The 26,563-nt window shown below is 50.3% G+C and overlaps 1 protein-coding gene and 1 long non-coding RNA gene across 2 annotated transcripts in view; one reads left to right on the top strand and one right to left on the bottom strand.

The window, feature by feature from the left end:
• Positions 1-5,877: 5,877 nt before the first annotated feature.
• Positions 5,878-7,733, bottom strand: LOC146817425 (uncharacterized). Its single transcript, XM_085609642.1, has 4 exons — positions 6,991-7,733; positions 6,377-6,945; positions 6,171-6,277; positions 5,878-5,937 (listed from the first exon to the last, which is right to left on the bottom strand). Exons 1-4 carry the CDS (start codon positions 7,731-7,733, stop codon positions 5,878-5,880), a joined length of 1,479 nt encoding a protein of 492 aa, XP_085465768.1.
• A 1,463-nt stretch (positions 7,734-9,196) lies between these two features.
• Positions 9,197-26,563, top strand: part of LOC146817424 (uncharacterized) — a 139,706-nt gene continuing 122,339 nt past the window's right edge. Inside the window, exon 1 of the long non-coding RNA XR_014963005.1 lies at positions 9,197-9,311. This is a non-coding gene — a long non-coding RNA (uncharacterized LOC146817424). The remainder of the gene's footprint in view (positions 9,312-26,563) is intronic.

The raw sequence follows: 26,563 nt of genomic DNA, 5'->3' as shown, positions 1-26,563 counted from the left end.
GGGTTGAGCACGGGAATAATTTTTTGAGACTTATTCTGAGCCCTAGACTGTCTTAGCGGCCTTATTGCCATTGGTAGATATACATTTTCCACTACTAATACTCCACTTTTCAACAGTGGGGTACTGTTTTTGCAGCCGTATACCATTACCCATGGTACTCTGTCCATTGCTGTTTCACCTGAAGTCCTTTAACAGATTCAGGCTGAACATGGAGCAGTCCCTTCCCTCGAGTTGGGGATGAAACTCATTAGCAAGTTTGCCACAGTATTCTCCTGAAGGGGAAGGCAGCTACCTTGGCAATATTCCAACAGCTAGCTACAGTTCTAATGGCAAACCAGGACCTCGAGCTTTCTAGGAACCAGGCCTAATAAGCTACAACTTAAAGGCAAATTTGATGCCGAAATTACCAAGCAAGCACCAGTGTCTTCTAAAAAGTACTGGGATAAAAAAAAAAAAGCTAAAGCAAAAACCCCGGAGTGGATCTCTGGGGACGCTTCTCTTTCTGGGTACTGGCCTGACATTACTCCTGCCTACACCACCCTGGCGGGAGCCTAAGCCCTGGGTGCTCCACTCGCTACCTTTTACCGCCATCAGCCCACTCCCCTTCTTTGCCCAGGCTACTACTCACCGTGGTGGGACTCGAAGTGCCAGGGTGCAGTGCTTTCCCACAACGTCACCTCTGCCACAGGTGAGGGGGAGGTGCCTCCATCGCGCTACAAAGCGCTGCCTCACCCCCGCGACGTGGAACGCTTTTTGTTTCTGGGACCTGGCCGGACATTACTCCTGCCTACATCACCCTGGCGGGAGCCTAAGCCCAAGGTGCTCCACTTGCTACCTTTTGCCGCCATCAGCCCGCTCCCCTTCTTTGCCCAGGCTACTACTCGCCCTGGTGAGACTCTAAGTCCCAGGGTGCAACGCGACGCTCTCCTGCCACGTCACCGCTGCCACAGGTGAGGGGGAGGCGCCTCCATTGCGCTACAAAGCGCTGCCTCACCCCCCCCCCCCCACGGCGCGGGGGACGCACACGGGCCAAGGGTGTGCCCGTCATTGCCAGGAAGAGGCAAGGCTGGGCCAACCTTCTTCCATCCGCCACACAACAGTTGCCAAGCACCAAGAAAAAGGTACTGTTTTTATCTTCTGTAACGCCTGTGGATCCCATTTTTTTTAGCTGGTTGACTCAGACCTTGGTCTATCTGCCTCTTGACTTGAAAGACTCTGTTACCCTACCTTTACTCCCTAGCTGACTTGTTAAGTCACTTACAATTATTGTTAAGGCTAATTAGTCTACAAAGCAATTGAGCAAACTTTACCATATTCATTGTTGCAACTAAAATAAATTTGTACTTTGAGCATGGGTAAACGGAAAACTATAGAGGGTGTAGTGGCGGGGGGCACCGGGAACTGTGGGGTAAGCAAGGGGAAAGGCTAAGAAATCGCGCAAACATGCCGCCAGTAATTGTGTTCTCAACAGAATAGACAAGCTCATTAGCGAGTGTGAGAACATACTGGTGGCAGATCCTCCGGGGCCACATAGCAATAGCAGCCAACCCCCTTCTGATCCTAAAAGCCCTGTTTGCTTACCTACTGTGTTTCAGAAACATGCTCGTAAAGGATCTTGCAACCTGAGTAAAAATAAAGAAAGCGATCATGCTGGGATACAAGAGAAGGTAGTTCTTGATCTTGACCAAACAAACTGTAAGGAAGTTAACTCAATGAAGCCCAATATCCCATGCTCCAATAGATTTGTCCCACTCGCAGCTACTTCCGATCTTACTACCGAACAAGTGACATTACCAAGTTTCCTGCAAGGTGGTACCACTGTTGAGCGACCATCTTTCGACTCACCTGGTCCCATTGACTCCCTTAGGTCTGAGATCATATCTCTGAAACTCATGATTGAAGAGCTTACACTCCTGGTTAAGTCATTGCTTCCCCCGGTTCAACTTGGATATCAGCCCGAGAAACAGGCACCTGCTCAAGCTCAGCAAACTCGTCCTCTGGCTGGGGCAACTCGCACCGAAATGGCAGCTTTGGGCCAAGACGTTCCCCCACCAGTGGCGGCTGGTTTTAATGGGCGAAAGGGGCTGTGAACGACCACAGAGGCAAAGGACTACTTGATGCGGAAAAGAGGCTTTATTAAACCCAACATAGGACAGAAATAGCAGGATGAAGCTTTCCCGTAGGTCCAAGTGGTCCCTTCTCTCCGTCGATCGTCCCTCTGGGTTCTCGGTCCTTCCAGTGGTTGTCCCGTGGGGCTGGCGTCTCCAGGCGTCCCCTCGGAGAAAGAAAAGGACAGGCGGTTAGGATAACCTGTGTGGTGGCCTACTCTCGCCCTGTGCTACCTATGTTTACTCAGGGATACTTCTCCCTAGGTGTAGGTGGGTTCTTGCACTGTCAGGGGTATACTCCCCTTTCCTTCCTGGGCCCCTTCCTTCAGGGTTTTCCCAATTGTCTCTGTCTGCCTCCCCGCGTCTTTCCTCCCCCTTTTGGGCTGTCACACAATTCAGGGATCGGGTCGGGGTGTTGAGGGACTCCAAAGCTCTCCCGTACGTCCCAGGTACCACAACCCACCCTGCTATAGACCGGAGAAGCCCGCCTCCCTTGTCCACCACCCAATCACCGATTTCCCTGTGTTTCCCACTACTCGCCTGAAACCGGAGCCCGCTGACAGGGACCCGGTCGCATCGTCCAGCGCGTCCTCCTCGGGGCTCGCCTGCGCCCTCGTGTCCGCTTCCTCTCGGCGTCCGCTGGGCGTCCGGGTGTCGACCTCCTCTTCGTTCGTCTCCGTCCCGATGCTCTGGTCTCCCTCGTCTGCTTCCTCGTTGACCGTCACGCCGTCTCCTGTGGATGTCTCCGTCTGCTCGCCTCCACCCCCACCTCCTTCCTCTTCCGGGCTTTCATACGCATGTAGGCACCGCCCCCTTTCTGGCGGCAGCGTCAGCACCAGTCGGGACGTGGGAGCGCCCCCGGGGCACTCCGGATGCGGATCGGCTGCTGAGTTGTCACAGTGCATCCCCTCCCGGCATGGCCGCTCGGGCCATGAGGACTCCTGGCAGCGGGAGAGGAAGTCCACGTTGAGCTGCTGACGACCCGGCCGGTGGGCCACCTGAAAGGAAAAAGGTTGGAGTGCTAAGAACCATCGCAGAACCCGGGGGTTGGTGTCCTTGTGTGTTGCCAACCACACTAGAGGGGCATGATCTGTCAATAGGGTAAAAGGGCGACCCAGGAGGTAGTACTGCAGCGCTTGTACCGCCCACCGGATCGCCAGACATTCCTTCTCCACTGTGGAATAGTGCGCCTCCCGGGGAAGGAGTTTGCGGCTCAGGTAGACAATGGGATGGGAATCCCCTGAGGCGGCAACCTGAGAAAGGACCGCTCCCAAGCCCCTGTCAGAGGCGTCCGTTTGGAGTGTAAATGGGCGGGTGAAATCCAGACAGATCAGGAGGGGATCGTTACATAACCGGGTTTTCAGGGTGTTGAAACTGCGGGTCTGTTCGAGGGTCCATGTATGGATTGTGTTGGGTTGTGTCTTTTTTAACATGTCCGTGAGAGGGGCGGCCTCTTTGGAGAATCGGGGGATGAAACGACGATAGTACCCCACAAGCCCCAGGAACGCCCGGATACCTCGTTTCGTAGTCGGTCTGCTCAGGGCTTGGATGGCATGTACCTTATCCACTTGTGGTCTGATACGTCCTTGGTGTACGTGGTGACCCAGGAATTTTATGTTGTCTGTGGCAATCATGCATTTGTCCGGGTTGGCAGTGAGGCCGGCGTCCCGAAGACCACTGAGAACAGCCTCAATATGGGTTAGGTGTCCTTCCCAGGTTGTGCTAAAGATGACTATGTCGTCAAGATAGGCGGTTGCATACTCATGGTGAGGTTTTAGTACTACGTCCATCAACCGCTGAAAGGTGGCAGGGGCTCCGTGCAACCCAAAGGGAAGCACCCGGAAGTGGTATAAACCCGAAGGGGTGGCGAAGGCTGTTTTTTCACGGGCGTCTGGTGCTAGGGCTATCTGCCAGTAGCCCTTCGTTAGGTCCAGCGTTGTCATGTATCGTGCTGTTCCCAAGCGGTCGAGCATTTCGTCGACCCGGGGCATTGGATAGGAATCAAATCGGGATACGGCGTTTAAGCGCCGATAATCGATGCAGAAGCGGACAGTGCCGTTGGGTTTGGGCACCAATACGATGGGTGAGCACCAAGGGCTACAGGAGGGCTGAATGATACCCGCCGCGAGCATGTCCTGCACTTCTGATTCTACGATCTGTCGCCTGGCCTCTGGGATACGATAGGGTCGTTGTCTTATCGGTGTTGCCCCCTCAGTCCGTATCTCGTGGTGTACGAGTGTTGTCCTCCCGGGCTTGGTGGAGAACACGTCCTGATAGCGCCAAAGGAGTTGTAAGAGGGCCTGGTTCTGCTCGGGGTTCAAGTGGGGTCCCTTGGGTATGGTGTTGAGGACCGGTGCGTTGCCCAGGGAGGGGAAGGGAATTTCCAACGGTGCGCTGTCCGTGACGAGTAGGGCGGGGGCTGGCTTACGTGGGCCGTCTGTGTTATCTACCCACAGTTTTAACAAGTTCACATGGTATATCTGCCCTTTGTCGCCGCTGTGTGGGACGGCTACTCTGTAGGTGACAGGGGTGATTTGGGCAAGGACTGAGTACGGACCTTGCCAATGAGCCAAGAGTTTGTTATCCGAGGAGGGCAGAAGGAGCAGGACTTTATCCCCCACGTTAAAGTGTCTAAGGGTGGTGTTCCGGTCATAGACCGTTTTTTGCCTGTGCTGAGCCCCGTCGAGGTTCTCCCTCACCTGGTTCCAGAGAGTCGCTAAACGGGTTTTTAGCTGTGTGGTATACGCGAGGAGAGGTTTTCCCTCGTCTTCTTCCTCCTCCCACTGTTCGGCTGCCATATCCACCAGGGTTCTAGGCTTTCTCCCGAACACCAATTCGAATGGGCTAAATCCTGTAGAGGATTGTGTGTGTGTTCGTATGGCGAACAAGGTTAAAGGTAGTTGTCTATCCCAGTCTCTTCCTGTCTCGGAAATGGTTTTCCTTAGGATGAGTTTTACTGTGTGGTTATACCTCTCAACGAGGCCATCCGTCTGGGGGTGATAGACGGAGGTGCGGATCTGGCGCACCCCCAGTAGGGTACAGATCTGAGCCATCAGGCGAGACATGAAGGGCGTTCCCTGGTCGGTGAGGAGTTCCCGGGGAAACCCCACACGGCTAAAGAAGGTAATCATGGCTTGGGCTACGCTACTGGTGGTCATACTTGTGAGAGGGATGGCCTCTGGGTAGCGGGTCGCGTAGTCGACTAATACTAGGATGTACCTATAGCCTCGTGCCGACGCGAGCAATGGGCCTACCAGGTCCATGCCAACACGGGAGAAGGGTACATCAATGATTGGAAGGGGCTGTAGTGGAGCTTTGGGGATATGAGGAGGGTTGGTCATTTGACAGGTGGGACAAGCAGTGCAATATCTCCTAATGTCAGAAAAAACCCCGGGCCAGTAGAACCGCCGCAATAGGTATTCCTCAGTTTTCTCCCTCCCATAGTGGCCCCCTCCGGCTTGGTTGTGTAAAAAGAGAATACCTTTGTGCCCCAGCACAGTGTATGTGTGGGAGAGCTTGCAAATGTGTTCTGCATGTGGACACTGAATAGTGGTGTGTGGCATACATAGCAAATCAAGCACTGTAAAAGCCAATAGGTTTCACCTGTGCAAAAGTTATTGGCTTTGTCAATGTTTTTTACATGTTTCACAGCAGTTGCGTCTAGGCACATTATTATTTATTTGAGAGTTTTATACAGCGCTGGCTGGACCCGAGGGTATCGGAGCGCTTTACAGACACGTGATATTTATTTGCTAATTCCATGATGTGATTAGCTGGTTTTGGATTTGTTCTCAGCTAATGCCTGCAGAGTCTCTTTGCCCAACCCTCCCTGCAGCAGAGGACCCGTTGAGTGTCAGAAAAAACCCCGGGCCAGTAGAACCGCCGCAATAGGTATTCCTCAGTTTTCTCCCTCCCATAGTGGCCCCCTCCGGCTTGGTTGTGGGCCAAATAGAGCACCTGGTCACGAAACGAGACAGGGACCAGGAGCTGCCTGACCGTTTCTCCGGTTTTTGTAACAACTCTGTATAACAGTCCTTTTTTTATAACAAAAGAAGGGCCTACCTGACTCTCTTCGCCGGCTGCTGCTCGGGCCCAGGCGTGTCCCAACGCCGGATCTTCTCTTTGCTCAGCCCTAAAGCTGAGTGGGGGTCGGGGAGGTGAGGCGGTGCCTAGGGAGGAGGAAGAGGCTGTGTTAGACAGACCGTTCAGGACCATAAGCCTACTCTGTTCGCGTTTTTCTTTGCGGGTTTTCTTTGTTTTACACCTACCTGCCTGTAACTCGGTGTTGTAAAGAGGGGCGTCTTGTAGCCAGCCTCGGGTGTCTTTCTCTGTGATGGCTCTCGTGAGCAGGGAGGGGAAATGCGCGTAGTCAGTCCCTATGATCATTTCCTCCACGATCTGTGGGATGGCTCCCACCTTAATCCCTTCCTTGGTTTCTCCCTGGCCGAGACAAACCTCCGCGACGGGGTAGTTTTTCTGATCCCCATGGACACAAGTGATGGAGACGGTCTCTCCCGTCCGCCACTGGTAGGGTTGTATCCGTTCGCTGGAGATGACCGAGTGTCTACATCCTGAGTCTATGAGGACCTTGGTGTCTACGTCGTTGATTCGTAGGATCAGGTGGTATGCCTTTTTCCCGTCCCCTGCCCAGAGTATCCTCCCCCTTGTGTACCCTACGTCCATGGGTTCAGTGCTGCCCTGTTTCTGTGGACAATTGCGGGAGATGTGACCCCATTCCGCACAATGAAAACATTGGGGCCCCTGTAGACCTTCTTTAGGGGTTGGACGAGGCAAGAACCGGGGGTCGATGAGGGGACGAGGGGAAGGAGTGGTGGGACTAGGGGCGTTTGCTCTCCAGCGATGGATGAGAGTGGTCGGGAGCCGGGGTGTGAAGGATCTTGCTTCAGGGTTCCTTTGATACGCACAGGCCAGTTCGATGGCAGAGGCCACCGTAAGGTTGGGGTGTTGCCGGACCCAGAGCCGGGTGGGTGTCGGGAGACCGTCTATGAACTGTTCAAGGAGTATTTTCTCCATGACGTCGTCCATGCTGGAGGAGTGAGGCTGTAGCCACCTAGTCCCGAGGTCTTGGATGCGATAGTAGAAGGCTCGGGGATTGTCCTGTGCTTGCCACTTTTCCCTCCGAAACCGGGCACGATAGTGTTCCGGGTCGCATCCTAATCTCTCCAGGATCGTTTTCTTTATTGTGTCGTAGGGTGTTTGGCCTCCAGGGTTAGCAGCCTGATACGCCGTCTGTAAGTCCCCGGACAACAAAGGGGCGACGTACTGGCCCCACCTTTCCACAGGCCATTGGGCAGTACTGGCTACTCGCTCGAAGTTTGTAAAAAAGAAGTCCGGGTCTTCTCCTGCCCGGTACTTCTGCAGGACAGAGCTTGGGACATTGGGATGAACTTTGGTGCTTGCAATGGTATCCGTTAGTTTCTGGATGGCCGTGTCCTGGACAACTTGATTTTGCACCATGAGACCAGCTTGGGTTTGGAGCGCCTCCTGTAGGTTTTCTCTGTCGCGTTTGGCTTCCGTGGACTGGGCCTCCATCACCAGTTGTAAGTGTCGCTGTCCTTCTGCCAACTGCGTTAGCATCTCGTCTAATCCGATGGGTTGCGTCATGGCGTATGGGTAGATGCAATCCCACTTCTGACACCACTGTGAACGACCACAGAGGCAAAGGACTACTTGATGCGGAAAAGAGGCTTTATTAAACCCAACATAGGACAGAAATAGCGGGATGAAGCTTTCCCGTAGGTCCAAGTGGTCCCTTCTCTCCGTCGATCGTCCCTCTGGGTTCTCGGTCCTTCCAGTGGTTGTCCCATGGGGCTGGCGTCTCCAGGCGTCCCCTCGGAGAAAGAAAAGGACAGGCGGTTAGGATAACCTGTGTGGTGGCCTACTCTCGCCCTGTGCTACCTATGTTTACTCAGGGATACTTCTCCCTAGGTGTAGGTGGGTTCTTGCACTGTCAGGGGTATACTCCCCTTTCCTTCCTGGGCCCCTTCCTTCAGGGTTTTCCCCAATTGTCTGTCTGCCTCCCCGCGTCTTTCCTCCCCCTTTTGGGCTGTCACACAATTCAGGGATCGGGTCGGGGTGTTGAGGGACTCCAAAGCTCTCCCGTACGTCCCAGGTACCACAACCCACCCTGCTATAGACCGGAGAAGCCCGCCTCCCTTGTCCACAACCCAATCACCGATTTCCCTGTGTTTCCCACTACTCGCCTGAAACCGGAGCCCGCTGACAGGGACCCGGTCGCCTCGTCCAGCGCGTCCTCCTCGGGGCTCGCCTGCGCCCTCGTGTCCACTTCCTCTCGGCGTCCGCTGGGCGTCCGGGTGTCGACCTCCTCTTCGTTCGTCTCCGTCCCGATGCTCTGGTCTCCCTCGTCTGCTTCCTCGTTCACCGTCACGCCGTCTCCTGTGGATGTCTCCGTCTCCTCGCCTCCACCCCCACCTCCTTCCTCTTCCGGGCTTTCATACGCATGTAGGCACCGCCCCCTTTCTGGCGGCAGCGGCAGCACCAGTTGGGACGTGGGAGCGCCCCCGGGGCACTCCGGATGTGGATCGGCTGCTGAGTTGTCACAGGGGCGTTGCCCTACGAGTTGCCGGGAGAAGAGAGAGGAATGCACACCATGTGGAGCAGCAGCTTTAAAGCGCTCCGCTCAGCTCTCACTGCTTCGTGCAAATTCTAGGTTTTTTTCATGTAAAGGAAGGGGTGAGGACGAGGTCAGAGTGAGACGAGTCCTCCTGCGCATGTGTTGGCCGGGGGCGAGGACTATTGCTCGCCCTCGAGGCACACACAAGGAGAGTGATGTCACCATGATGGGAGTGGCCGTAAAAAGCAGCAATGGATAGCTTTCAAATTGGGCGCTTAAGCTGTAGCCCAGGCGTTTTTCAGCAGAGCGCTGTTGAACTAAATGGTAAGGGGCAGGGCTGGCCTACATCGACAACGTGAAGTGGGTGGCAACAACAACTGAGGCACTCCCTTCATGTTTGCGTTCTGTTTATGTTTAAGCCTCCTGATTGGGCAATGGAAGCTGGGGGAGTGAGCTGTGGAAGAGTTTGTCCACACAGCAGCAGCTCCGATTTCATTTCCGTGGCAGGTGAAAGAAAGTGTTGGCTCATGTTTAGCCTTCGGCTTCAGGAGGGAAAGCACTGGCGCGCAAAGTATAACTGCAGTGTGCAGTCACAGCGGAAGGCTCGGGTGAGAAGAGAACATTTCTTAAATTAACAATGTCGAGGACGGTGTAAAATTAATAATGACTGGGAACTAGCTATAGCCAGTTTGATGCGATATATTTAACGCCGATAATGTAACTGGTCAGAATCTTCCAGTACCGTGGGTCAAACCTCATCTCTTTACCTTGTTGTTCTACGAGCCCCATGCTAAAAGCCCCCATTTTACAGCCAATGGAACCAAGCATGCTGGGACTTTCAGTTTCACTTTCCCGATTATTACACGTGCCTGTCTGTAAGTCCCATTAAACCTAAGAGTGGTTATGTATAAACAAAAAAAACGTATGCGGTGACCTGGCATGTGGTGCAACAGCAGAAAGGGCGGCTCGCAGCACGGCTTAGCAAACATCTAACCGTGTAAACGAAAAGGCGGCCAAAGTGGATCGTAAACCACTATTATTTTATCAACTTCAAACACATGCACGAAATTTAGATTTTGGCTTGGCTGAGACAAATAAAGGGTGGGGGCGGAGAAGAGGCAGGAAAATAGCCCAGATAAATTCACTTGTGACCGTGTTCCAGCTATTCATCTGCTGCTTTTAGTGGACAGCGTGGTGCCTTTAGGAGCGATGGCGTACGTACATATTTGCCCTGAAATGCTTAGCACTTTATGTGCTAAACATTTACAGTCTTAAAACTGCGCTGCGCAGAGGGATACTTTTTTTCTGTATTTTAGCGGCGGGGGAGGGTTGAGTCGGAGCACACAAAAATGCGTTTGTGTTGTCAGGAGGTACGGGAAAAGGGGCAACGGCACTACACGTGGGACAACAACTGCAACAAAGGGCGCTTGTGGCCTTGTGCACAAGAACGCACGATTCTATTTCCGTCTTCGGGTCACTATTTTTGCAAACCTTGTAGAAGACAGGCACTCTGTGGCCCTCACCAAAACACCTCGATGAGAGTGGAGGAGATGGGCAACGTCACCACGACCCCCCGCCCCCACACACACACTGTTTGGGGCCAACCTGTGCCACATGTTCACCATGACACGCTGTGCACACAGCCCCAGGCACACATGACCAGAGAAGAGAAGCCATGTCAAGACTGCAGCCTGACCTCGCATTGTGCAGAGGACGTCAGGCATACAGAGTAAAAAGAGAATACCTTTGTGCCCCAGCACAGTGTATGTGTGGGAGAGCTTGCAAATGTGTTCTGCATGTGGACACTGAATAGTGGTGTGTGGCATACATAGCAAATCAAGCACTGTAAAAGCCAATAGGTTTCACCTGTGCAAAAGTTATTGGCTTTGTCAATGTTTTTTACATGTTTCACAGCAGTTGCGTCTAGGCACATTATTATTTATTTGAGAGTTTTATACAGCGCTGGCTGGACCCGAGGGTATCGGAGCGCTTTACAGACACGTGATATTTATTTGCTAATTCCATGATGTGATTAGCTGGTTTTGGATTTGTTCTCAGCTAATGCCTGCAGAGTCTCTTTGCCCAACCCTCCCTGCAGCAGAGGACCCGTTGAGTGGGAGGACTAAACCGGGCTTGAGATTGTCTGGGTGGCTAAATTGCTGACTGGGGAGTCAGTTCTGATTCCAGCTTCTCTAACTTAACTGTGTGATCTTGGACAAATCACTTTAACAATATGCCCATGTTCTCTTCTAGAATCTGTCTGAATGAATGAGTAATTTTAATAAAGTCCATTCTTTAGAATTAAGGACTTTCTTTAAAATATAGCTGGACATATAAATAGTGGAAGGAACATGCCTTGCCTCCCATGCTTTCACCAGAGTAACATTATCCAGAGTGTGCTTCCCAATTTTGGGATTATGTTTTTGCCTGTTTGTTGACCTGCAAATGTAATTAGAAGCACTGATTAATTTTACTTGGAGCTACAAAGCTAGCTGCTCGTATTTATAGTGCGTGCATGTTCTATGTTGTATCAAGAATGGATTATTTCAGATGCTGTACTTGTTAAGGGCCATGCCTAGATCTGAGTGACCAGCGCAGGCCACTTCACAAACAAACACGCAATCAGTCAGACAAGGCAAGCTTGAAGCTGTCTGATCTGATAATCAATCTATACTGTTATTAATATTTTCAAAGCCATTTCTGGAACCTGTTAAGTCAGTGAATCGCACCTGTTCCAATCCCATCCCAGTGCCTAGTGGTGCACCATAAATCAGAGAGATGAAATATAAGAGCCCCTGAAAGCCCAGACACAGGGACGTGTTCTAATGGGAGCGGCAGGGGGATGGGGGGGGGGAGAACCCCCTCCCCGAGCCCTCCTCATGACAGTCGTGCTCGTGCGCTTCGCACGGGATGCAACACTCAACAGCTTTTACGCCCCCCCGCTTTCAAATGTCACCAGCCGCCCCTACCCCCACTTTCGAAAATTCCCACAAGTCACATCTTGCTAGGTCCTAAATTTGAAAGCTCGAGTAATCCCAAGCCCATGACAATAAAGAATTTTCATACTTCATTAGTTGCCCCGATTAAGGACCATGCCACCCTAGGTGGCCGTCATCAAGTCATGGACATTGCCCAGCCTATGTATGCTCCATTGAAACCTTCACAACGGAGAGAAGCATACACCCTGCCGCCATTGCAAGGCCCTAGCATCTATATGGTGAACATACCCAAACTTGGCCCAAATAACGGTACAGAAAGTGCAGACTCCTTGACCAACAAAGTCATACATTGGATACGCTATACCAGAGGCTGCCGCTCAGTGATTCGTGAAGATATCACTAGGGCACGTAGATGTCCAATCCCTGCCCAGCCCTATGATTTTATTGAACTTACTCTTTCCAATGTTGATTTGGAAGAAAACCTCCTAGCTTTAGAATTTTGAACTTGCTCCCGCCTTGTAGATATGCCCCTTAGTTTGGAATTCAATTTAAATAAGGCATACGTCAGTGCCTTAGCTTTTGATTCAATGGATGCAGTATGTGCTGCAGACTTAACATTGCTCATAATCCAAAGCCCCAAATAATTATATTTGGTGGTTGTTGCTATTTTCAAATTGCCCATTATCCAATCTAATTGACCCAATTTTGGGGATAACAGATTGGCTTTGGATATTGTTTTGCCAAGATCAACAGTGTCAAGATTAAAAAGTAGAGGCGCCAATACACAGCCTTGTTTTAGCCCTTGGACTGTGGGTGTTGCTGTGCATTATTCTGTCCCTATAATCCTGAGGGAAATTCAATAGTGGAACAGAAGAACCATGACTTAAAGCAGTCCTTAACAGCTAGAGTATTAGGTTCAGGTTGTAATTGGATCCATCACCTGTATGGAGTCCAGAGAGCATTAAATAATCTGCCTCGAATGTCTTAGGGTGACTGGCCCCATACAAGATTATTTTCAGGGTTTATATGTATGTTCTAGATCTTGATAACTGGCACAGTGGTTGGACATGCACCCTTAGACATCAATGAACGTTTTGCTGTCGTAATGGAATTACATTGCATTGTTAAACTTTATTTCGGCTCAAAAAGGCCATAAAAGCGTCATAAATTATCACAATTCACAGTTAAAAAAGGCCAAGTCAGTTCATAGTTGTAAGATGTTACATAAAGCATTCATACGGTACAAAAGAGGAAAGATGGTATGTGGGGCAAAAGAAGAAGACGTGTTTTTCGTCCTCCAGTCTATATCCACAAGCCGGGCAGGCGGTAGTATTATTTGCATCCCACCTGGAGGTGAACGATCTAAGCGGAAGACTGCCCATTCTGAGTTGGCAATAGAGCTTCCTAGCAGCCGGGGGACTAACCAGATCTAAAAATTCCTCTCTCCTATAATTGTCTTTCATTTGTAGGAACTCAGCCATCAGCCTACCAATGTCAGAACTCTCATGGAGACGCATGAGATGGTAATTTCTGAACTGTTCGGCCAATTTTGCTTTTGGTAGGGCCGGGCATGAGGCCTCTGGTAAAGCCCATAATTCAGGTAGGCCGATCTTGGTGCAAGTATCCCTAACAAATCTCAGCCAGAGAATATTCTTGCTCTTGATGTGGGGCCAGACCCCCTTGAATTTCTCCCGATAAAAACCCGACTCTGCATTAGACCAGAGTCTCTTCCAAAATATCAGTATAACATTACCGCCTCTTCCATAGGTGTCAGCCCACAGTCCAACCTGATAGGGACCAACGGGGAGCTAGGGGGCAAACCCAGTAAACTCCTCAAAAAAGAATTTTCAGTCCCGGTCAGATTGTGTATTCTAGAATGACCCCACAATTCTGCTCCATAGATGGAGGCTGCTCTTACTTGGGTCCTGTAAATTTCTATTGCTGGAGCCACTGGTTTGGAAACCGAACCTCTAAAAAGTCGGGAAATTCCCCCAGTGGTTTGGGCCAGTTTTTACACCGAGTTAGCAATTTGCCCCCCCCATCCAAAATCTTCTTGTAGTATAATCCCCAAATATCCGAACGTTGTCACCCGCTCAAGGTAGACACCATTCAGAATTGGGTTTGGCCGTGAGTGCTTGGGGGGGTTAAGGATCATGAATTTAGTTTTAGCTAAATTGATCTCTAGGCCTCTGTCAGCACAGAAATCTACAAAGCCATCCAAGATACGCTGGATGCCAGTTGACGTTCGTGACAGCAACAAAGTGTCGTCAGCGAACATCAACGCTGGCACCATGCCCGTGGCAAGTCTTGGCACGTCTGTGTCCCTGATGCCTGCCAGATGATTAATGAGCCCGTTAATGTATAAGCAGAATAGCGTAGGTGCCAACACGCATCCTTGACGGACTCCACGGTTGACAGGGAAGCGGGGGGACAACTCTCCATGTTTGCCACATCTGACCTGGGCGAAGTTTTCCATGTGGAGTCTACTCACAATATCCAGAAGATATGAGGGGACATTGAGAGCCCGGAGAACCTTCCACAGATTTTCTCGCGGTACCAGATCAAATGCGGACCTCAGGTCAACAAAAATGAGATAGAGGCTGCCACCCTCTAAACGCACGGTCTTCCAATGTATAACCTGAAGTCGGAAGATCTGGTCGACAGTGGAGATTCCCTTTCTGAAACCTGCTTGCAAAAAACTTAAGATGTTGTTATCTGTCTCCCAGGTCTGCAATCTATCCAATATTATACGTCCAAACAGCTTCTGTGTGGTATCAATTAAGCTGATGGGCCTATAATTTGAGGGTTGTAGGGGACAGCCTTTCTTAAATATCGGTACGATCTCCGCACCTAGCCAAGACTCTGGGAGTTCCGCACCCATCAGAATAGAATTAAATAAGGAACAAAGGTACGGCGCCCAGATCTTTGGTTCCGAACGATAAAGATCGCAAGGGATTTTGTCCAATCCCGGCGCTTTGTTTGATATCAACAGATGTATAGCAGTTTCCACCTCCTTTATCGTTATCGCCGTGGCAACCTCAGCTCGGCAAACAGGTCTGGGGAGAGAACTAGATATAGATAGCGTGTTGTCGTTTGAGCTTGAGTAGAGGGCCCCATAATGAGCTTCCCATGCCGCTGGGGCTATATTAGGGAATGAAATGGTTCCTGGTTCTTTTCTGCCCTTGCTGACAATAGTCCAAAAGCCCTTGAAGTCCTTAGCCTGCAAAGTTAGTCTTAACTCCTCCCAAACGTCAACCTCCCAGGCCTTTCTGGCCCTTTCTAAAGTTTGTTTGTACTGTGCCCTCAATGTTTTCGTCCTAACTTTGTCCAGGGCCTTAATAGCCATAAGCAAGTCGCTCTTCGACTTCCTGCACTCAGCGGAGTACCACAATTGCCTTTTAGGCAGGTGGGGCCTCGCATTCCCAGTCAAACAGAACACCTTCGAGAGTTTGTTTACTTGCTGTATATGAATACCTGTGGGCCCAATCGCCTGTTCTGTGGGAATTCGATTGAGGTCAGCCTCAGACATTCCAATAAGATGAGGTAGGGCGAGGCTGTAGATCTCAGACAGTTTATTTGGGCTAGCAACAATGCGAGGCCATCTTACCCTACGTCCATTATTGTTCAAGATAAGAGGTTGTGGTATCGGAGATACTGGTGTGTCGTAGCTACTCATGCCCCAGCTACCTGGTTTGAATGTCACAACCAAAGCGTTGTGATCGCTGTCATCCCGTTCTGACACCCTGAAATCGAGCACCTTATCCCACGATCTAGTTTCAATAAGAATGTAATCAAGGATAGAAGCTTGTCCAACTCTGTTGAAGGTAGCTCGTCCTGGTCTGTCAGAATCAAATCTCCCATTACATGCCCTCAAGGATAAAGTGAGAGTTAGTGCGAAAATTTGGAGAACTAGAGGAGTCCAGGCTTTGACCTTGGGAATCATAGGATCAGGAATATTCCGGTGTTCGTTTTCGGCAGTTGGATCGTCTAGGGCTGACACACTAAGTGGTTCATATTGACAATTAAAATCGCCACCCACTATCACGGAATATCCAGGATCCAAGGACAAGATGAATTTATTTAACTGTTCAATGACCTTCGATTCCCGGCCACCCTGGGAAGGTCTAGAGTAGACATTCAGGAGAGCCAAATAAGTGTTTTTAGGCAACTCAAGCAATATACATTGGATGTCATCTGAATTGGTATGGAGCTGCCTTGCTGAGGCACCCAGGTGGAGAGCCACCCAGGTGGTGAGACCCCCGGATGGTCTACCCCTACCGCTAGTTACTGCTAGTGTGTTAAAAGATGCAAAGCCTACCCTTTGGAAGTTTTCTAAGGCCCATGTCTCTTGCATTAAGCAGACATCGAAATTATCTATAAAGGTGCCCCAGTCTTCACATATCAGTTTGCTCTTAAGGCCTGCCACATTCCATGAGAGCAAACTGGGGTTCAGCTTTAGTTTGGTTATGGCCAAAGACTGATCAATGGGAGAACTATTGATAGTTGGTGAGATGGATGCCCTACCCGGGGTTGCCCGCACAAGCCCATTTGCCGACCCTTCCATTTCTGTAGGCCCCCCCAAGACTGTATAGGTTTCCGGGACACTACAATTTGGACGTCAATCCACTTGGTCAAGGGTACTCTATCTGTTAATATGGCAGAAAGCTTCAAGAGAAGGCGGGCAGAATCGATCGTGGACTTGATTTACATTAAAGGTACAAAGGGGAGGTGGTCCAACCCAACCAGTTCTCGAGCTATCTACCCCTCCCCTACGAAAGATGTCAAAGCCAGAATTCTGAGGTCCCGGATAAAAGTAGGTAAGTGGGAGGGCTTTGATTGCTGAATGGGGACTACTATGGCTACCGGACTGGAATGTGCAGATGTACCTAGCAGTACTTGGGTTCCTGAAATTGATTACTACACAATCACCTAGGACATCCTTGACTCTATGCCCTACCCAATTTATCCTCCTTGCGAATAATATCTCACTGCTGCACTGATTCGGGAGGGGTTTGTTACAATTTAACCAGTGCAAACATTTATTCTTTAGATCAGAGAATACCTCCCTAGATCCGTGTTTCAGAGTGGGGACACCAGCAAGAACCACCACATATGGCACAGATTCAGGTGGGAGATCTAGGCAAGGTAGTTTGGGGTCAAGGGGGAAACCCTGGCTGCTTATGTAAGGTGGAGTCAGGTTTTCTAGGCTCGTTTGATGGGTTGTTAGTGGCAAGGCTCGCCCCGTTCCTTAAATTCCCTACAACAGGTGATGGAATAGGGTCGTAGGGGACTACTTGGGTATCATTAGCTAAGCCCTGGCCCTGGCCCTGCAAAGTAAGTTGTTCCGTTACAGCTGTCAATACATTGGGTGGGTTGGGTGCGGGGCAAGTCGACACGACTACATTTTCTTTGGTTCGCCCGCTAACCCTAGTCCCATTTGCCCCAGACAATACAGCAACCAATGATTCCAAATTAGAAAGTCTATTTTCCAATTAATCGAGTCTGTTGCAAATGGGGCGACAAGTCGCAATGAGTAGCTGTTCAAGTCTTAGCCAGTAATCATTGTTCGGAGCAGAACCCATCATGACCTCAGGACCGCCAACCGTCAGGTCTACGTTAACCACGGGGTCAGATATTCCAGTGTTTGGCCCTTTTTGGGTTTTAGATCTTTTGTTGGGCAACACTGTGCCGCCCCGCTTACGTTTCACCACCTGTTCAGACGGTTTGGCCTGGTTAGCCTGGGTAGCATCAGTACGTATAGGTTGACCAGATCTAGTTGTTCCAATAGAGTCGCCTTGCTCAGATAAATTACAGACATTGCTGTTTGCCATTACAACGTCACTCTCATTTTCTCTCAGAGACAGTGCATTGATGTCAGAGGCTTGAGTAGACAAGTTTGCGACTACTGGTGACTTTACTAAAGCAATATTGCCCAGTGAGGAGCGTTTGTTAAGCACTTGGTCAAGAGAGTCTTTTCTCAGTAAGTTCAATTTCCTTCTGTAAAACTGACGCGGCTCTCGTAATAAAATTATCCAGGGTTCCAGCCACTCCGGACCCGCAGAGAGACTTCCGGCCCTTCTTCATGCCAGCAGTGGCCATTGCCCGTTTTAGTGAGATGGTATAGGACTGGGCGCAAAGTCAAAGTGTGCCTGTTAAGCCTCCGAACACTAGGAAGCAGAAGTCTGTCCAGCACACAACAAAGAGAGACCTCACTCACAGAATGCTCACCTGAAGAGCCAAGAGATGTGCCCCGTCCCGGCCTTTGTCGGTCGCTGATGGGCTCAGACGGGCCCGCCCTTCTCCCGGGCTTCGCCCGCGCTGCGTTACGCGCTGCGGAAATACGTACACAGAGATATGAGGACGCGCAGGGGGCGGGGTCTTGAGGAAGAGGCAGCAGCAGGAAGCTGAAGGGCTGCTGGACCTCGCAGTCCTCAATTCAGGGATCCGTTTTCACCACCTTCAGGCTTCACGAGCGGCTCTCGCGAAGCGGGGGCTGAGAGGATTAAAATAGTGTCCAGGGGCGGGTTTTGAGGAAGAGGCAGCAGCAGGAAGCTGAAGGGCTGCTGGACCTCGCAGTCCTCAATTCAGGGATCCGTTTTCACCACCTTCAGGCTTCACGAGCGGCGCCCGCGAAGCGGGGGCCGCGAGGATTAAAATAGTGTCCAGGGGCGGGTCTTGAGGAAGAGGCAGCAGCAGGAAGCTGAAGGGCTGCTGGACCTCGCAGTCCTCAATTCAGGGATCCGTTTTCACCACCTTCAGGCTTCACGAGCGGCACCCCAAGAATTACAAGACTTCCGAGATGAGCACTCCAATTTGAATTCTAAACATTCTGCCACTGCCAAAGTGAAGGTGCAACCAACAGTTTCTGGCTGCATTCCTAAAGTCGGGATCCAGTCTGAGAGAAGATTGCAGAAAAAGAGTTTGGCCTGTCCTATCACTCAGGGGTGCTTGTCCTTGCTGCTAAAGATACTCCAACTGTAATTTTGCCCCCGCTCGCTGGTTGTAAACACAACAGACTTGTTTCAATTGATTTGATCAGTCTACACCATGTGGCCAGTCCTACACAGCAGGCCACAGGGATTTTGGGGTAGATTCACCTCTCCCTACCCTGCACGAAATCCCTTTACATGCCTTAAACATTACAAATCTTTCTACACCCCGGCTAGGGTCTACAGAAGCTGAACTTTCCATCGGACCGGTTAACGATGGTAAGACAGGATGTGTTTTTAATGTGAGTTTGCCATTTTCCACTGCTGCTGCTTGCAATGAAGGTATATACTATCAATTGCCTTTGGAGGTATCTACCTGCTGTCCATTGCCTGCTGACTGAGGTTCCTGTTTTTACTCATGCTGCCTCTGGGTATTTGATTGACATTGACCTAGTATAAGTGCATTTTTCCTTTGTCTGAAACAGACATCTGTTTCCTCCATAGTCCTACTGTTGGATGTTTCTTTCATTTTTTTTTTGTCCTCCTCTGGATTGGATTCATAACAGTTTTTTTCTGCTTTTGAATGGACACTATCTTTCAGATAGTGCTTCACCAGAACTTGTAGCTGAAGTGCTTAAGCTCCATTCTTCTTCACATAAGGTCCGACAAGACTACTCCCTGGTGAACATTACTGCAAACCCTACACATGATGAGATAAAGTTCCCTATGACATTTATAGTAAGCGCAGGCGGCATACTCCGCTCCGCAGGCAGAGTTTGCGAAGTTTTGCCACACCGGCGATTCGCATGGATAGCGGAGTTCGGGCAACTCCCCCTACCGCCAGCGGAGCTGAGTTTTACATTGTTTTTTTGGTTTTTTTAAGGAGCACCAGGCGAAAATGAGGACATCACGGGCTCCAATAATGGAGCAGGAAGCAGTGCACTTCACGTCCTCCTTTGCAGAGCGAAAGGGTAAACAGTAGGGACTTGCCAAGAGCCTCAGGTGCCGCCCACTGCCAACAAAAGGAGCCGACTGGCCCGAGCGGGAGCCACAGTCGTCATGCCCGGGAGGAACGCAGAAGGCTGAGGGGTGAGTTTGGCTTAAACAAGCCCTGCCCCCTCCCAGGCAAGGTTGGGGCCTGAGTCTACGAGGATCGCCTTCCTTAACCCCAAAGTCTCTGGCAGCACCTCTAGACAGAGGCGAGGCAGCACACAGCCGAGCATAGCACAGCAATGCTAGGCATGCAGGGGACAGTTATCGGAGGGTGCAATCATTGGCAGTGGACCCACGACTGCAGCAAGTTCATACCGGGGTAATTTGAGTTGGAATAATGGACTTTTGTTCGTTTGTGGGAGTAATGCATATTGAGTAGGGCAGAGCGGAATGCAACTCGGTGAATTATGCCTGCCCTTAATTTGTAGCCCAACTGAGACTTTGCAGATTCCCTATGGTTTATTAAGTTTCTCAGGGTGGCTTTCTCTCTCCAGGTCCTGTTTCCAATTAATGGAATGTTGTGACTGTTTCTAATATGCTATCTGAAGAATCGTACACTGTATTTGAGAATGAGGATTTGTTTTTGAACGCTGCAAATTATGGTGAAATGTTTTGTTACAAACATTATGCACATCACTATTTACACAGAGCCAAAACTCCACGTGCTGTTTTTAATTATACACAGTGGGAACTGTCCGACACCACCTGTGGCTAGTCCCAAAACATACTTGAAAAGTTTCTCATATTTTTCTGGTCATGTCCCTAAAGATCCTGGGGCAGATTTACAAGGTCTGGCGCATCTCTGCAAATCGGCAGGGATGCGCCAGAACACTTGAGACCCGCAAAACCACCCGTGCGCCACCACTGATGCGCCGCATTTACAATGCGGTGTGCTGTGGCACATGGATGGGCAGATGCATGTCACATCCCGCGGCGGAAATGCAGCGCATTGCTGGAGTCGTGTCGCAAGCGCGACGCGGCTCCAGCAAGGCTCGGGGGTGCCCTATGGCTAACATGCTGCATCAATCCTTACGCCTGCTTCAAGCAGGCGCAGGGTTTTGACGCAGCATGGCCGTAAAAGTGACTTAGATTTCACTTTGACGCAGGTTTAAAGTGGCGCTGGGGTTTACAACATGACGCATCTCCCTAGATGCGTCACGTTGTAAATACGGCGCAACATGGCACATGATTTACGTCGCCCCTGCATCACAGTAGTCGCAAGGGGCTTGTAAATCTGCCCCCCAGTTTCCTATTATTATAATCTTACACCTATGCGTGCAAAGAAATATATGCTCAAGCAAACAACACAGATTTACTCCTTTCTTTCACAACTAACTATACATGGTTATGAATATTGGAAAGGAAATGTTGAGCTTAAATCTTTTTCGGGGACATGACATTGGTAGGTCCAGGGCACTGATGCTATTTCAGGCTTGTCAGATCCTTCGCCAAATAATTTTTCTAGACATAACAGTACAACAGACTACATGCCTTGGTTTGGCTAATATAAAACAATTAAGTACTGTAAGCATTCCCTCTGTTGCAAAATTTGATGATGGGCAACAGTTTATGAACTTGACAGAACAGCTCAATGAGATGGTACATAAACATTTGTCCTTTTCTGGTTCAGGTGGGTTGTTGTTATGTTCAATTGACAACAATTGCTCTTCCAAGGCATTTACTGCAAGCAAGCCAGACCCCCGGTATATTCAGTGACAACAATCAGGAGTGATTACTACCTATACCTTAGGAAAGTTATGCCAGCAATTCCACCTTGTTTGCAGTGAAAGATCATTTGTCACTCCTTTCTGATTATATGGATTTACAAGATGTTCTTTTAAGTACCAGAACCCCTTTTTCCAAATGTTTTGTTTATGCCACATACAATGAAATCTATAAATCAATTTGTCTTAACCGTTGTCTTAACCGTCTAGCAGCTTCTTGTTGAGACATTTTCCAAAGAAAATCTTGAAAAAGTATTGGCAGTTGTCAATAATGCAAATGCCCACATGGTCCACACACATTTATTATTTGAATATTATTGTTTCATCTGCACTTGATATTATACAGACTATGTCTATGCTATACCACGGCCAAAGTCAATTGAGCTAGATTTTACAGCTAAGTTGGACAATGCCAGTTTTAAAATCTAATCGATTGCCATGGAAATATTTTTTTTTTTCATTTTTTTTTATTTATTGACATTTTCTGTTACATACACTACATTCTAATAACAACAAAGAAACAAGCCAGTACAGGCAGCATACTCCCTCATAGCATTATGTTTGAACGTGGGACAAACATAGAGGATAAAGAATGCAACTTCAAATCACACATTTGACTGGGTGTTAGCCACATGCTCCTTTGCGTCGTGAAACCTTTACCTGTACATTTACCCTTCGAGGGCTCCACATGACCCATTTTCCCTACACATCCACTCCGTCCTTATATCTTCCGACAGAATCGCAACCCTCTCCACATACCTTCCCCATCCTGTACACACAGGTGCGCAGCAGCGGCATCCGAGAGGCCGCGTATTCATGCCCGCCTCCCACCCTCCCCATCCCCCAATCATATCATATTCCAGGAGCCCCCACAGACCTCCCCATTCTCGTCCTGTCGACTTCGTGCCCATTGCAGAAATGGCTCCCAGATATCTCTCGGCCTGGAAGTGGGCGGCATGAGTTCCCAAAAAGTGGATAGCTGAGTGTGACCGTATGTCACCGCAGCCAACCAGCCCTCAAATGTTGGCAGCCTCCCCCCACCCCAGCACAGCGCCACCTACCTTTTGGCAAACAATAACAACAGAGCATGCAGCTTACGCGCTTTCGGCAATGTATTTTTGACAAATCCCAGTAACCCCACCTCGGGAGTCGGCAAATCAGATCTTCCAATGATTTGATTAATTGAGGCAAATATCTTCGTCCAGAAATCCGTTACTTTTGGGCAGTCCCATGCCATGTGCAGAAACGCGGCAGGGGAAAATCCACATCTCCAGCATTCACTGTCCGCACGCAACCCCATCCTGTGCAGCCCTATAGGGGTTCTATAGAATCTGTGCAGAAACTTGAAATGAATTAATCAGCAGCAAAACTTCCACTGCTCCTCAGTCAGTGGGACATCCAGCTCGGCATTCCAGTATTGCAATGATTTAGGGCAGATCACCGGAGCCGAATCTTGCATAGCCTTATAAATCCGCGTTACCAGCCTGCGGGGGGACGGAGATCCAACCACGCTCTCCAGGACAGCCAAAACCGGCGGGGCGGCCGGGAAGTCCTCACTGATGGCCTTACACGCCGCCCGGAGCTTATGATACAGGAATCTCTCAGAGAAGGGCACCTCACAGTCTCCCTCCACAGATGGAGGGGGTCTGAACACACTGTCAGGGAATAAGTCAGCAAACGTGCGGAGGCACATTTTCTGCACAAGTGTCCCATCAATGCCATCCATAACACACGGTAGTAGAGGATTCCGTGCTATTGACACCGATGAGGCATAAAGCACTGGGACCTTCACTCTCCTTCGCAGCTCCCCCCAGGCCCATCTTAGCGTGCCGGCGGTGTCTATGTCCACCCTAGGGCGGCCAGCTGGTTTGCAGATCGCCACATTCAACGGAGTCGGCACCATCACATCACGTTTCACCGCCACGGGCGGCTGGTATGGCGTTGGGTGCACCCAGTAATGTAGATACTGAGCCTGAGCGCTGAGCGCATATAACTGCATGTCTGGTGCTCCCATTCCTCCCTGCCTCAACGGGAGCGTCAGCAGCTCTCAAGCTACTCGTGCCTGACCACCTGCCCACGCCAGCGTCACAAGCCGTGACCTTAGAGTGTTAAAAAAATGGGACGTTAAGGGGATGGGAATATTTGCAAACAGATACAAAAACTTGTGGAGTACAATCATTTTAGTTAAGGCCAGCCTACCAGTCAAAGAAAGCGGGAGTTTCATCCATAGTTTGACCTTCTCCTCCAGCCATGTCATAGCTCTTCCATAAACTAGATTCCAAATTTCCTGCACATCCCGACTAATCCATATTCCCAGATATTTTACCCTGTCTGCTTCCCACTGCAACGGATACTCAGAGTCTGATTTAGGCGTGCTGTCCGTTAAGGGGAAAATCACCGACTTGGACCAGTTGACTGTTATCCCAGCCAGTCTCCCGAATCGGATAAATTCCCTCAAAACAGGGTCTAGATTTTCTTTCGGGTTTATCAGGTATAAAGTGACATCGTCCGCATAGAGCGAAATCAGAAGACATCTGGAACTAAAGCCTATCCCTCTAGCCGTGTGATGTTGGCGTATACGCGTCGCAAGCGGCTCCATTGCTATTGCGAATAACAGCGGAGATAAAGGGCACCCCTGTCTTGTGCCACGGGATATCGGGAATGGGTCAGATAGCATCACGTTGACCCTAATCCTAGCTCTAGGGGAGCTGTATAGTAGCCGAATACTATTTATAAAAAGCGGGCTGAACCCCATACGACCCAGGATTGTGAACAGAAACGGACACTCTAATGTATCAAATGCCTTTGTGGCATCGAGGAACACCACAGCGGCGTGCTCATCAGGGTGTAAATAATGTAATACTGAAAAAATGGTTAGTAAGTTGTGCGACGTCGACCTCCCCGGGATGACCCCGGACTGGTCAGGGAGCGCAATCATGGGCAGCAGGGGCTGAAGTCGATTGGCGATTAATTTTGCGTATATTTTGACATTTACATTTATCAACGAGAGTGGCCTGTACGAGTCTAGCTGGGACTCTGACTTTCCTGGCTTCAATAGTGTTATTATTGTAGCCTCCCTCATGGAACTAGGTAGCTCCCCCATTTCCAGGGCTTCCCCATAGACTTCCAGCAGCTTAGGCGCCAGCTTGTCAGCATAGGCCTTGTAAAAGGCCGTGGTCAGCCCATCAGGACCGGGAGCCTTATCGAGGGGCAAGCTCTTAATGACCTGCACAACATCCGCAACTGTGTACGGGAGGTCCATGTATTTCCTATGATTGTCGTTGAACCAGGCTAGGGCGATGGAATCTAAGAATGACTGCATATCCTCAGGGCATTCGTCCAGCATAGCCCTGTATAGAGTAGTGTAGAAGGCCGAAAAGGCCGCCAATATCTCCCCCCCGCCCCGAAGTACTTCCCCAGACGTAGTGTGGATCTCGTGGACATACGTTGCAGCTCAGGGGGCTTTGTCTTGGTAGCCAGTGTTCGCCCCGGTCTGTTGCCTTCCCCATACCTCCTGGCCTCTGATTGCTTCCCCAGAAACTTGACCTCCCGCTGCGCCTCCTCAGAGTAGTCTAATAATTTAGCTTTTATCAAGCCAGTTACTTTAGGGTCCCCCGTGGCATAGAATTCATCCTCCAACGCCTTGATGCCGGTCTCCAACGAGGCAAGCGACCCCCTTATGTACTTGAGGACTCCCGCCTGTCGGGCTATACACTTCCCCCTAATTACTACTTTAAAAGCTCCCACAGTGAGGCCACAGAACCAACCGAGCCCGTGTTCAGGTCAAAATATTCAATAATGTCAGCCCTGATCTCCTCCTTAAAGGCTTCATCCAATAAAGCGTGAGGTGGAAGACGCCAGGCAAAACAACGCTGCGGTGCACCGGGAAGCGCCAATCTCAACACACATGGGGAATGATCGGAAAGGGATCGGGGCAGGTGCGCAACATCCACAGACCATGAGGCAACATCACGGGACACCAGCCAGTAATCCAGCCAGGACCAGGAATTGTGGTGGTCGGAAATGCACGTTCCCTCTCTCAACTGGGGGTGGCGGTTTCGCCAGATGTCAACAAGATCCCCATCAGCCACTATCGCCCCCAGCGCGGCACTGGCCGCCGGGTGCAGGGCACGGGCAGTTCCCCTCCTGTCCATCTTATTATCCAGGATAGCGTTAAAATCTCCTCCCCATATCACAGTCTGGCTGACAGCCGCCCTAATCTTAGACCAGATGGTGTGGAAAAACTCAGGTGAATCAACATTAGGACCATATACAGCCGCGATGGTCATATAAGTACCACATAGCCCCTGTACCAGAACGTACCGCCCCTCTGGGTCACTCTGCATGTACCTCTCCCTCCAGTCCAGCCCCTTTTTGATCAAAACAACCACCCCTCACGCATAATTAGAATATATAGATGAATAAACATGTCCCCAGCGAGTATGTCGGAGTCTCTGCGAGGGTGCCACATTCAGGTGCGTCTTCTGCAGTATGCATATGTCTATGTTATGACGTGTCAGATATGCATGAACCAGTCTCGCCTTTCTGCCATCATTAAGCCCCCGGACATTCCAAGTAAGGCAACTTAGGGCGTTGGTAACCATTTACTAGTGTTATGAATCCAAGCGCATTGTCTGTACCCAGTGTGTGATATTTCGGCCCACAGCAATGCGATGTGCCCAGAGCATACCCTCGATACTGGCAGTGAACAATAACAAAAACTCACCCCCCACCCACTCCAACCCCCCAAACAGGTTGCAGGAAACCCCCCCTATAATAACCAAAGCATACAATCCACAACAAAACCATTGGGATCCTTCCCATGGGGGCGCTGCAAAGCTGGCAAACGTCCTTGCTTCATGCAAGGTGGCCGGGAGCACTTCAGGGAGTCTGTCCGCACGCAACCCGCTATCCACCTCAGACTGTAGGAATGGTACTGATGAGGTCCTCAAGGTGAGAAGCAGCCCCCTCTTGGCAGAACCCAAGGCGCCATTCTGCACAAATTCTTCGGCCCGATCGCGGGCCATGGCCTCTTCAAGTTAGTCATTATCACTCAGGTTGACTTCCGTCCTCACAGCAGCCTCTCGGTGCCCCTTTTTCTGCCTCCCACAGGCTTGTTTGGCAAATTTTAGCGCAGATTTCGCATCCGTGAAAAAGTGAGTCTGCCCCTCAGCCGACACCTTGAGCTTTGCCAGGTACAGCAGCGAGTATGGAATCTGTGCTTGGAGCAGTATCCGCTTTACGGGAAGGAACTCAAGTCTTGCCGCCTGCACCG

Source organism: Triturus cristatus, chromosome 6 (genome assembly GCF_964204655.1).
Source record: "Triturus cristatus chromosome 6, aTriCri1.1, whole genome shotgun sequence".
NCBI lineage: Eukaryota > Metazoa > Chordata > Amphibia > Caudata > Salamandridae > Triturus > Triturus cristatus.
This window is presented reverse-complemented; position numbering and strand designations above follow the sequence as displayed.